The sequence below is a fragment of the Pollicipes pollicipes genome, unplaced genomic scaffold (genome assembly GCF_011947565.3).
Source record: "Pollicipes pollicipes isolate AB1234 unplaced genomic scaffold, Ppol_2.1 Scaffold_7025;HRSCAF=8324_pilon_pilon_pilon, whole genome shotgun sequence".
NCBI classification, from domain to species: Eukaryota; Metazoa; Arthropoda; class Thecostraca; order Pollicipedomorpha; family Pollicipedidae; genus Pollicipes; species Pollicipes pollicipes.
In genome coordinates, this window is record NW_023596980.1 from 89,848 (window position 1) to 102,211 (window position 12,364).

Here is a 12,364-nt window from a genome sequence, read left to right on the forward strand (position 1 = left end):
CGTTGAAAAGAATAGAAGGCAATATTATAGGATAGGAAGGTATAGATAGGAAGGTTAGCTCCGGAGTAGCGGTCGTTGACGGCATAGTCGTAAGCGAACGGCTTAGCCTCTTCCTTGTACTGGGGCTCCGGGTGGTAAGAAGCGGTCTTGTAAGACGGGGCAGGGTGGTAGGGGGCGGGCTTGTAGGAGGGGGCCGGGTGGTAGGGAGCGGGCTTGTAGGACGGAGGAGGGTGGTAGGGAGCCGGGGTCGGCTTGTAGGCCGGGGCCGGGTGGTAGGGGGCTGGCTTGTGGGTCAGAGCCGCGTGATGGGACGTCATGTACTCCGGGGTGGCCGCGGCAGCAGCCAAAACGGCGGCAATAATGAACACCTGTAATGCCATGAAGGTGATGTTACGGATATGTGATAGTTAGCTCAAGTCATTTCTCGACGGCCTTATTACATTTGATTCGATGTCACTATCGCATTAGGCTCTATTACATTCGACACATGTACTGACCACATCTGTCATTCCATTCGCAGTTCACACCACAGAGCACTGGAAACACATGTAAAAATACCGTGGATTGTAAAACGCTGCCTTTCTTAAAATTAACACAAATCCGTAGTCAATCGCCAAGAGCTAGGTTTTTGTGGTGTTGGCAGTTTTGGTGACATTTATTTCGGTGGCTATTTGGGTTGGAGATACGCCGTTTTATGTGAGTATTCCAGGGCATGCACCGCAACTGCCGTGCAGTAACGTCTTTCAGGATAGCTCATGTATACCTCGGCCGTTTTTCCATGACTCTGATGTTGGGAATCTTGGGCATACTTAGTTTGGAGGGAAAATGCACGGTGTTTTCCGGGAAAGGACACTACAAACGCACATTTTTAAGAGTAGCCTGATGAAAGAGATTCAATATACACAAACGAGTATCTTAATGACTGCTGGCTGTCTGACGGAACGGCTACGTCAAACACATTGGCCCAATGCCTGTGGCAAATGACCCCGCAGTAGCCACCAGCGCACTTGTCCAGCTGTGTGCTTGGTAAAACGTACCTTCATGCTGTATGGTTTAGTGACCGGGTACGCCGTGCAACTGGTGCAGACTCCCACAGTGTCTTCCCTTTTATAGGTGGGCCAAGACCAGATCTTGGCCTGAGGTCACGACCCGCTGCGCCCAGTCATTGGCTGACCCACACTGTTCTCCTGGTCGGACCGATGAACAAGCGCAGGACCCATGGCCACTCCCATGGGCGCGCCCACTGTCACCGGCTTGAACCCATGGCCGGAAGCTTAGAGCCAGCTCATAGCCCGGGCAGCCGCTCGAAGGAGTGGGGAAGGTTGGTAACAGCTTGCCTACAGCCGCTTGAAACGCGTGTTTTAATCGACCGCATCAAAGTTATGATAATTTGTTGCGGCCGCTCAGAGATATTTTCCGAAGCATGCGCGCTCTGCATGTCATAAACATTGCGTGTCTGGACAGATATTATTGAATTCATTATGTTGCAGACTACAGCTTTTATGATTGGTGCTTTCGCGCCCCATGCATTTTATCGGGTGCAGGGTACTGCAGATTTAGACTGAAATCATAGGTTTGAGTTTTTGACACATCATCGTCAGTAAAAGTATCACCATGGATTTTCAAGATCGATCTAGCAGATTTTCTAATCACACTCTAAACTGGAGGGCTCACCTGTGGTATATTCTGCAAGAACCTGTATTATTTACAGAAAAGATTATAGCACGAGTGTTGGCTTCAAAGGATTACGTCTCGGAAAAGCTTTCTTTTCCTGGAACGAGCAAAACATGACATTAAAACTGATACTTTATGCCAAAGCACTCCAGTACGTCTGAAATATTCCACTTTTATGTTTTCTCTTCAGGAGGGGGGCAGTCTTGCAAAATAAATTAGACACTAAGTGGAGGAATACGGGCTGAACCTACACCACACCCAATCCCTACATCCGAACAACATGTGTTTCTCTCCGGCAAAAAACGTGTTGTCCCGGACCAAAACCGTATTCTTCGCGTTGAAGAAGACCTTAGCTCAGGATTTAGGCAACTTTTCAGAATTGATATCATCCTGTCACCCTCTCCGAACCAAACAAGAAAGAACACCGCTGATGTCCGACCATAATGCTGGGAACTAAAACAGTCATCACAGATTATCACCACAACTTTTCTGCCTCACATAGAGCTCACGTGAATCTGAAAACATTCGGCATAAGTCTTTAGCATATATGGATACTTCGAGGAAAATATGAAACAACAGCGAAAAGGAGAATATATGCGATAAGCCCCATTTCTTTTACTTTTTATATTCATTTGTGGGCAGGGTTAATCCTCTCAACAAGGAAACAGAACTAAACGTGAGAGACAAGATCTTTACATCCATATGTCAGCAGGTTGTTGCTTGAGTCACGACACGTGCACGAGAGGCCTGGCTCTCATACAGCTGCGGTGTGAATGCTACACAACTTACAGCTGTATCCGTGTCGCACAGTTGGTCGTAAGAGGCAACCGGCGCCCCCTTCGTTGAATTGAGCCAGGAGCGGATTACACGAACTGAACTTCTGATTTCACCCGCAGGATGGCGGCAGTATCGACTGAGTCTTATCACCCAGCTGCCTGTGTGAATCATGGCTCATGGGTCGTTGAAATAGAAAAACGGCATAGCATTATTGTAATTTATTGCGCCAGAGCGCCTTGTACCCACCCAATCCTTTTGCAACGGACAATAATATGTGAGATCACTCTATACCTACTTACATCTCGTAGCTATCGTGTTTATTCGAGAAAGCAGTTTGCCATTCGCCAACGTTTGTAGATAATGCACGCTTGACGCAAAAGCAATGATTGAGTTGTTTCCAATGTGCAGCCAAATTGGTTCTTCAGTCAGCACATGTACATATTTGCAAAGAAACATCCGAGCGGTGATACCATAGCGACACCATCTACATCGCAGCAGAGTTTTCCGCTTGGACAGCGGAAGCGTGCCTTTGCCGTGTAGAATCGGAGCATCCGTTCCGAGAATGGGTGGTGACGGTTTCAATGGTGACAAGGTTTGGTGTTTATAGACGCAGTCGAGTGTAATTTGGATTGTTTCATCAACAGTCGCGTTTGGGAAATGACTGTCTACGCCCAATGATGCAAGTAGACCGGTGGGATTGTAAAACTTGATTTTGCCAATTAATTGTCCTGTGGGTTGCAAGCTATACTCTGCTGGTGTGTAGTGTTCAATCATGCTATTTAAAGTTTTTGCCAGCTGATAGGTAGCTGTTGGGATTTTAGATATATGTGGTCCCAGGGTTGCCCATTTCATGGCTTTATCTTCAGCTTTATATATATATATATATATATATATATACATATGTGTGTGATGGGTTACAACGTGCCATTACGGGATGGGTGGTCAAGTACGGATCCTTTGTCCATTGGAGTGATGTGGGGAAGCTCTCACCCGTCAGGCAGCCACAATTCAGAAGTGTTTGACCAGCCGCGCACTAACAACCACCCTTCAGGTAACTTCAGTGTGGCGATTTTGCTGGCCGGCACCCACATTTCGCAGGGAAAATGGGCGTTGTGATGCATCGTTTTGATTTGGTACCAATTGTATAGCTAGTGTATAGTTTTGTATACTAATAAAAATTGTATAGTATTGTATAACATTTTCGTATTGTGACGACATTGACCGGATAACACGCCATCATGTCACATGGAGGTTCACTGCCTAATATTAATTACCAATATTGTTGTCGTCAAGAGCTTCGTTGAATGGAAATGTCCCTTTTCAGTTGGTCAGATAACATCGCCCCCTGGAAGAGGTATGAGTGTTTTTAAGAAACGCATGACTCGAGTGCTTCGCTGTATTGCAACAGAGCAGGTCAGGTCACGAAAAGCTTGATAACAACACATTTACACGTTTAAATAGGCAAACGTTCTCATCGGGTGACTAATACGCCGCAGCCTTGTATGCCGGGGCGGGATGGCTGTAAGTAGGCTTGTGGGCAGGCTTGTAAGCCGGAGTGGTAGCCTTGTAGGCAGGGGCGGGGTGGTACTCGGGGTACTGGGCCTCTCCCTCGTAGGTGACCTCAGCGTTGTAGCCGCCGTAGTGGTCAGCGACGTACTTGACGTGCTGAACACGGCCGTCGGGCAGAGCCACCGAGTAATATCCCTGGGTGTTGTGGCCATCGCTCTCCTCCTTCTTGGCGAAGTTGGTGCCGGTGTACTGGTCGTTGACGGCGTAGTCGTAGGCGAACGGCTTGGGCTCCTCCTTATACTGGGGCTCCGGATGGTAAGAGGCCGGCTTGTAGGAGGGGGCCGGCTTGTAGGAGGGGGCCGGCTTGTAGGAGGGGGCCGGGTGGTAGGGGGCCGGCGTGGGCTTGTACACCGGCGTCTCCGGAGCCGGGGCGGCGGCGGCGACAGCCAACACGGCGGCAACGACGAAGATCTGAAATGCCACAACAGTTGTGTTGTTAATAAGCGAGTCGTTTTGACATTTTTCCTGTTTCACAATGCAGTTTACAACCACGCTTCTGATACAACGTATCTCAACAGGGTTCCGACCACGGCATGTCTTCCAGAGTGATCTCTGACAGTTGAAAAACACTACCTCAAGCACCTCCTTCAAGCGACTACCTGCATGCTGTGTTTTTGTGGTCGAGTGCGCAGTGAAACTGGTGCCTGCTTCCACAGTGCTTTCGTTTTTATAGGCCGTCCGCGAGCCGCCGATGGAAGGCCAAGGACAGGAGCCCACTGAACGGGAGGCTCCCGCTACCACAGGCTAGGCTGATGAATTAGCATGGAGACTTGGCCGATTCCCGGGACACGCCCAACTTGTGGCAAGCGATTTTGGCGCCCTTTAAATTCGGTCTTTCCTTACCCATGACTTTAGATGTCGGTGTTCCATTGAAAACGTACAGGCACATATTCAGTTTGATGATGAAGAGAATGTAATTGATGACGAGCGCGCTATTATACATTCAGGTGCCATGTCATGCGTTAATGTGCCAAAGTTGATTTTGTTGGTTATATATACTTCTACACACACGTATGCATATATACATATATTTCTATATGTAGATATATATATATATATATATATATATATATACATATATATGTATATGTTGATATTTTGTGACACTTTTGGCTTTTGCATGTTGTCTCTAGTTTTCCAGCAGTTTGGGTAGCCGTTTTGTGAAGCATTCTTAATGTTGAAGTACCAAGGAACTTTTTGCGTTCTACCAAAAACTGCCTTGAAAAACTTCTGATGTAAAACTTTCGATTTCATACGGAATGTTTTTGCATCAATTGAGCCATATAACATAAACACTTTATATATAAGCACTATAAACGGCAAATGCATACATTTCCGGATGCTCATATTAACAAATTTCACGCACCAATTTTTAGCAAATACCTCACGTTAATTCCAGGGATTGTGACATACCAGCCTAAATGTAACAGAACCTAAAAGAAAGAAAATCTGTTCTGTCGGGTTCCGTAATGCCAAAAACAAAGGCAACCCATTTCGCAAGTCTCAGCCCATGGTCCATCTTTAGAATATCCACACAACACCATGAGAGCCATGCAACGTCAATACTCGCAGCACTAACTCCCTATGTCTCATGCGCACCATGGCCATGGCATTTAATATGTTGTCTGTTCTGCGCCAGATTATACACCAAACTCCTAAATCATTGAACTACTGCTGCCAGGTCATCGCCAGTTGGACAAATGTGTCGTAGCTGACCGTTGCCGCCATATTTTGCATACTGTATAACCGACGTTGCGTATTGTATGTTCATTGCCATGTATTGGCACTTATCATCGGAACGTTTATATTTCTAGCGCAAGTTTCTCTTATCTTGTTTACGTTTTACCCTATCGGCTAGGTCGTAACACTGTTTTTGCCCTACAACGCTTCCGGTACAGTATGCCAGCAATCCGCCCCATGTCGTGACGGACTCAACCTCAATGATGCAACTGTCGGGAACAGGGAATAACCGATACACTTCTGAGCGTAACAAATAGGTGCGTTTGCTCCTTACCAGCTGCTGAGAAGCATCACATGCAAATGCATACAGCGCTTCAAAGTACGGCGCCGGCATACGTGCCGCCTCGTCTTTCTTTAAGACTCCAAATGTATGAAGTCTTGGTGTCCATAGGGCGTCACTCGTAACCATGCTCCCATATCCCACTGATATGGTGATCTATTACGTGTGCTGGTATGAATACGTCAGCCATTTTTTAGATGTTTGGGTGCGCTAAACGTTTTCTGCACGACCAATTGCATTTTGGCCAGCGTCGTTAATAGTTTTATTGACTGTTTCCACATATATTCCGTTCTTTTCAACGCCATTAAGATGTCGATAGTTGTGTTAGTGTGGTTTGGTGAACACGGCTGAAGTCGCCCACAGAGGCACAGGAGACTAAAATAGGTGAGTTTTGCTCTCTGGTACCGAGACACATTACTGACACTTGGGAGGCTACTGCGAGGGATATTTCTCCGACTGTAAATATACCCAATTTGCAGATTCTTGTTGCTGGAAGCTTAGGGCGGCAATGTTCTTAATGGTAGCCACCGTTAAAACATATCACACGTTGTCTTATAGAATCCCTGATAACTTGAATGCAAGATGCGTTAAACGGCAGGGTCAACACTCCCGGCTCCTTTCTGCTTGTTTTCTGCGGCACTGAATATTGTCATTAATGTTTAAGATACCTGCTAGGAGAACTCACTGAACACACACTTCCAGCCCTTTATTTCCCTGGCCAGCCCTCACTCTCCACGGGAGGGACATCTGAACGTTCGGGTGAGCCGCTCGCGCGCTACCACAAAATGTCCGACCGCCGCCGGCCACCTGCTACTGTGCAAAATGTCTGACCGCCACCGGCCACCTGCTACTGTGCAAAATGTCCGACCGCCGCCGGCCTCCTAAAACACTGCTTGACATAAAAGAAAATCTACTACTAAATACAAAAATCCCAAACATATTCCCCGCCTTTGGATTGAAACGGCTTTCCTAAACAAACAAGGCACTGCACCACACCAAACTTGGCCTGGCGGAGAATGAGGGGCGAGTGATGAACGGCTTCACTGATCGTCACACAGTTCTATGTCGCACAGCCGCTGGACTGCCCGGGTCCTCAGCTGGCCAGCTTTAGTTCGGACCTGCTGACTTGGTGACATCGTCCCTCCTTGGGTACAGCTTGGTAACTACCCCAATCACCCACTTCATCCTAGGGACTTGGTGCTCACTGATCAGGACCGCTGACCCCAGCCTCATCTTACCGTGGGACCTAAACGCGCGGACCGACGGAGGTAGGGTCCGCAGATACTCATTCCTCCACACTGGCCAGAATCGGTTCAACCGTCTGTCGCGCACACGGGCTCTGTCGGACAGCATCTTACTGGACTGCTCACGGACTCTTACATCATACTCACAGACTCTGCATCCTCCAGCACCCTGACTTGGAAGCCGGCACCAACACTCTGCGCCCCATCACCAAGCAGTTTTAGGCAGCGCACAGCACTGTGACGTCCTCCACACTCAGCACACACCTTGTCACACCCGCGAGCCACATGTCCACTTCTCAGGCACCGAAAACACAGCCCAGCCTGCCTGACAGCATCTCTGCGTTCTGGTACTGGCAGGGGCTTTAGCTTCAGACACACCTCAGGTTGGTGTGTCTGCCCACAAAAGCCACACCCTGCTCTGGCTCCTGACTGCAGAGCTGCTGCTGCTGGTGTCCTCCTCTGCCCCTTTCTCTTCTTCCCTTGTTGAGGGCCGCTTGTGGCCTTGTGTCGCTCTTCATCAGCTGGGGCAGCCAGCTGCTGACCTGGAGCCCCCTGTACCTGAATAGAGTCATGGGCACTGGAACGCTCCCTGCGCTCCATCTCAGCCGCCAGTAAGCTCATCACCCACGCCAGGTCCGCTTCCTTGCCTGTGACCTCACGAACACACTCCAGCTTGATGTCAGGGGATAGCATAGACAGGATAAGAGGGACAAGGATTACACTATACCTGGCACCTCCCACACCAAGTGACTCCAGGCTGCGGATGTGGGTTAGGAGGCAGTCCTGCAGTTCTCTCAGGGACTGATGGCTACTGGATCTGGCTTCTAGAAGTGGAAGAAGCTGTTGGATGTGGGAAAAGGTTATCACTTCCTTCCTCTCAAACCTGTTCTTGAGGAGGTCACATGCACTGACATAGTTGGCACCAGTCAGGGAAAGACCCGCCACACAGTCCTGGGCCTCCTTCTCCAGCACCGACCGAAGATAAGCAAACTTGGTCACATCAGGCAGCTCCGAATTATTGAAGGACACCTCAGAGCTCGCCCAAAAGGACTGGCACTTGAGGACATCCCCACTGTATCTCGGGAGCTCCAACTTTGGAGGCCTCTGCCCCTCCCGGCTCAGTGAGCTCGCTGAGCCAGCCCTACTGTCCCGCTCCAGGGCTCCACCAACCTTATCCAAAACCGACATCACCCCATCTCCCAGGTCGGCTGCACCCTCAATATAATTAGGTATCTCTTCCTCTGTCTCGAAGCACAGCTCCACCTCAGACTGGGCCTCATCCAGGAAGTGGAGCCTCTTCTCGCAGCCAAGTTTAGCGGCCTGAAGTGCATCTTGATCTGGTTGTTTATGTTCCAGAATTCCCTCAAGCTTCCTCACTTACCTGGTCAGCCAACCTCTAGCTGCTGTTTGCTTCTTGAAAGCATCCGGGCTTACACTCATCTTGACACTCAGAACAACTCAGCAAAATAACAGATGCTTAAACTTCAGTTCACTACTTCCCGGGTTTGGGCATCAAAAAATGTTAGGAAAACTCACTGAACACGCACTTTCAGCCCTTTATTTCCCTGGCCACTCCTCACTCCTCTCGGGAGGGACATCTGAACGTTCGGGTGAGCCGCTCACGCGCTGCTACAAAATGTCCGACCGCCGCCGGCCACCTCCTACTGTGCAAACTGTATGACTGTCGCTGGCCTCGTAAAGCACTGCTTGACATAACGAATCTACTATTAAATAAAAAATCCCCAACAACACCAATTTAATTGATTGGAATTCTAACAGACTCGGTGACGTTTCGAAATGTTTTGATCACAGCGTCATTGCTGTTTACCTCCAGTGTCGCGTAATCGATTTAATAAAGATGAATAGTGAAAGCAGGTGCAAACCAGCTTCGATGGGTCATGATTCATCCGCTATACGCAACACCTTGCACTGCATGCTAGCAATACTTGTCACAAGCCCTTTACATTGAGTTGCCTGCGCCAAAAGACACCACACTTTTCCAATTTGGGGTGCGGGCTATTCAGCCATATATTGGCAGGCTCGGGGTTTTAGGTGCAGACAATGGCTGTGGTATTGACTTGGCGTTAGGCGATGCATTTAGCACTAGTTCCTTTGAGGCTGTGGTCTCATGACGCCTTACTAATTGATTGCTGCTTCAACGTTGATACGGTCATGCGAGTATTTGAAAATGTACGCGAGTGGTGGTCGGTTATGTAACCTAACCGTGACAAGTGTTCAGGTGTCAGGATCAAGTGTGCAGACAAAGGGTGAGAAAACAGCCTGAAACATATTGTTTGCCTGTATGTTCGTGTGCCCAAACCTCCAAGCGTTCCTCCGACATCAAAACGCGCCAAAGGATTGCGAAACGAGTGGCGCCATGTGGTGCGGCGGCTTGACGGAAACACTCTGGTGCCGGTCTGAAATTGACCGGTAGCGCGTGGCAGTCGGACACGCCCCGTTGATCACCTGGATGTGCAGTCAAGTCAGCTCGCAGTGAGTCAGCTCATGCGGTCCGATCATTCTCTAAATTATCTCTGAAGAGGAAGAAGTGGGAGAGCTGCGAATCGCCGCCTATGAAATAAACAACTTTGTGTGCGAAAAATAAAAACTCAACAAAAACCCTCAGAAATAAAGGAGTTGCACTTGGCACGCTACAAGTCATTAAGATATGCAAGGATCCGAAGGATATTCCCTGCAGAATATGCCGACCTGACCGCCTGGCAGCACTGGAGCTGTGAAGGACCTACTTGGAACGATCTGGGCCATTCCAGACACGAGGAGAAGGAGCTTCCTTTCCCAGCGGCTTGCCAGAGAAGTTAAACAAAATAGTGCATTGATAACCACCATCTAAGGAGTTTCGGTGCATTTATTTTTCAACACATCACCTCTACTGATCACCGAGAATATTCGTTTGAAAATAATAACTTCAATACGTCTTAATCGTGCCGAAAACTTCCGGCTGTATTTGTGGCGGAGGTACTGCGCACAAAACCTGTTATAAACCACCTCGTGGCTAAATAACATACTACTGACATTATTTTCGGTTGGTTGTTGCTTGGCTGTTGTTGCAGCTGCATCACTGAAATTAGCTCACTGGACAACGCAAGATGGCTTGCGTAAAAACACGCGTGGCTTGAGTGTTTCGTTTATTGAAACACAGCGGGTCAGGTCACAAAAAAGTTTCACAACATCAGCATTTGTGCGTTTAAATAGAAAACATTCTTTGGCATTTGACTAGTACGCCGCCGCCTTGTAGGCCGGAGCGGGATGGCTGTAGGCGGGCTTGTAGGCCGGAGCGGCAGCCTTGTAGGCAGGGGCAGCAGCCTTGTAGGCAGGGGCGGGGTGGTAGTCAGGGTAGGTGGCCTCTCCCTCGTAGGTGACCTCAGCGTTGTAGCCGCCGTAGTGGTCAGCGACGTACTTGACGTGCTGGACACGGCCGTCGGGCAGAGCCACCGAGTAATATCCCTGGGTGTTGTGGCCATCGCTCTCTTCCTTCTTGGCGAAGCTAGCTCCGGAGTAGTGGTCGTTGACAGCATAGTCGTAAGCGAAAGGCTTGGCTTCCTCCTTGTACTGGGTGGTAAGAAGCGGGCTTGTAAGACGGAGCAGGGTGGTAGGGGGCGGGCTTGTAAGACGGGGCCGGGTGGTGGGGCGCCGGCTTGTAGGACGGGGCAGGGTGGTAGGGGGCGGGCTTGTAGGACGGAGCAGGATGGTAGGGAGCCGGGATCGGCTTGTAGGCCGGGGCCGGGTGGTAGGGCGCGGACTTGTAGGACGGAGCAGGATGGTAGGGAGCCGGGGTCGGCTTGTACGCCGGGGCCGTGTGGTAGGGGGCTGGCTTGTAGGTCGGTGCCACGTGATGAGACGTCTTGTGCTCCGGGGCGGCCGCGGCAGCAGCCAAAACGACGGCAATAATGAACACCTGTAATGCCATAACGATTATGTTACGGATATGCGATAGTAATCTTAAACAATTTCTCAACGTCTTTACTACATTCGATTCGATATCGTTACTACATTAGGCTTTATTACAGTCGACACATGTAATGACCACATCTGTCATTCAATTCGCAGCTCACACCACAGAGCACTGAAAACACATGTAAAAATACCGTGGTTTGTAAAACGCTGCCTTTCTCAAAGCCAACACAAATCCGTACGCATTCGCCAAAAGCTAGGTTTTTCTGGTGTTGGCAGTTTTGGTGACATTCATTTCGGTGCCCATTTGGGTTCGAGATACGTCGTTGTAAATGACGATTCCAGAGCCTGCACGGCAACTGCGGTGCAGTAATGTCATTTAGGGTTACCTCAGGTATACTTGGGCCATTTTCAATGACTGTGATGTAGGGACGCTTGGCCATACTTAGTTTGGAGGGAAAATGCACGGTGCTTGCCGGGAAAGGACACAACAAACGTCCATTTTCAACATCAGCCTCATGGAAGAGACTCAATATGCACCAAAGACTATCCACACAACTGCTAGCTTTATGATTCCATGACCACGTTAAACACATTGGCCCAATGCCGGTGGCAAATGGCTCCGTAGCAGCCACCAGCGCACTTGTCCAGCTGTATGCTTGGTGACACCTACCTTCATGCTGTGTTGTTTAGTGGCCGGGTACGCCGTGCAACTGGTACAGATTCCCACAGTGTCTTTGCTTTTATAGGTCGGCCAAGACCAGATCTTGGCCTGAGGTCACGGCCCGTTGCGCCCAGTCATTGGCTGACCCACACTGTTCTCCTGGTCGGACCGATGAATAAGCGCAGGACCCATGGCCACGCCCTTGGGCGCGCCCACTGCCACCGGCTTGAACCCGTGGCCGGAAGCTTAGAGCCAGCTCATAGCCTAGGCAGCTGCTCGCAAAAATGGGATGTTGATAACAGACTGGCGACAGCGGTGGGAAACTGGGTTTTTTAATAAATCGCGGCAATTCTTAGCTTAATGTATCCGCTATAATACATTTACCAAGACCGAGCGTCGTAGCCATCAGCGCCACTACACGGATGGACTTATCGTAGGGGATCGCTGTGCTCCAAGCGACAGCTTGTTTGAACGCCGCTTTCATGTAATATTCAGTTTATCTGG

General features: G+C 49.4%; 1 protein-coding gene across 1 annotated transcript; it reads right to left on the bottom strand.

Moving 5' to 3' along the window:
* Window positions 1-3,843: 3,843 nt before the first annotated feature.
* On the bottom strand, window positions 3,844-12,052 carry LOC119108903 (cuticle protein 7). Its single transcript, XM_037232448.1, has 3 exons — window positions 12,011-12,052; window positions 11,003-11,200; window positions 3,844-4,260 (listed from the first exon to the last, which is right to left on the bottom strand). Exons 1-3 carry the CDS (start codon window positions 12,050-12,052, stop codon window positions 3,934-3,936), a joined length of 567 nt encoding a protein of 188 aa, XP_037088343.1. The 3' UTR covers window positions 3,844-3,933.
* Between the last annotated feature and the right edge of the window lie 312 nt (window positions 12,053-12,364).

Bases quoted from the DNA above. Each gene is read 5' to 3' on its own strand.
- LOC119108903 (XM_037232448.1), bottom strand. From the start codon at position 12,052: ATGGGTCCTGCGCTTATTCATCGGTCCGACCAGGAGAACAGT. The intron at 11,201-12,010 runs GTGGGTCAGCCA...ATGGCATTACAG, and splicing joins GGTCCGACCAGGAGAACAGT to GTGTTCATTATTGCCGTCGT. The intron at 4,261-11,002 runs GCTCCCTACCAT...CCGGAGCCCCAG, and splicing joins CGGCCTACAAGCCGATCCCG to TATAAGGAGGAGCCCAAGCC.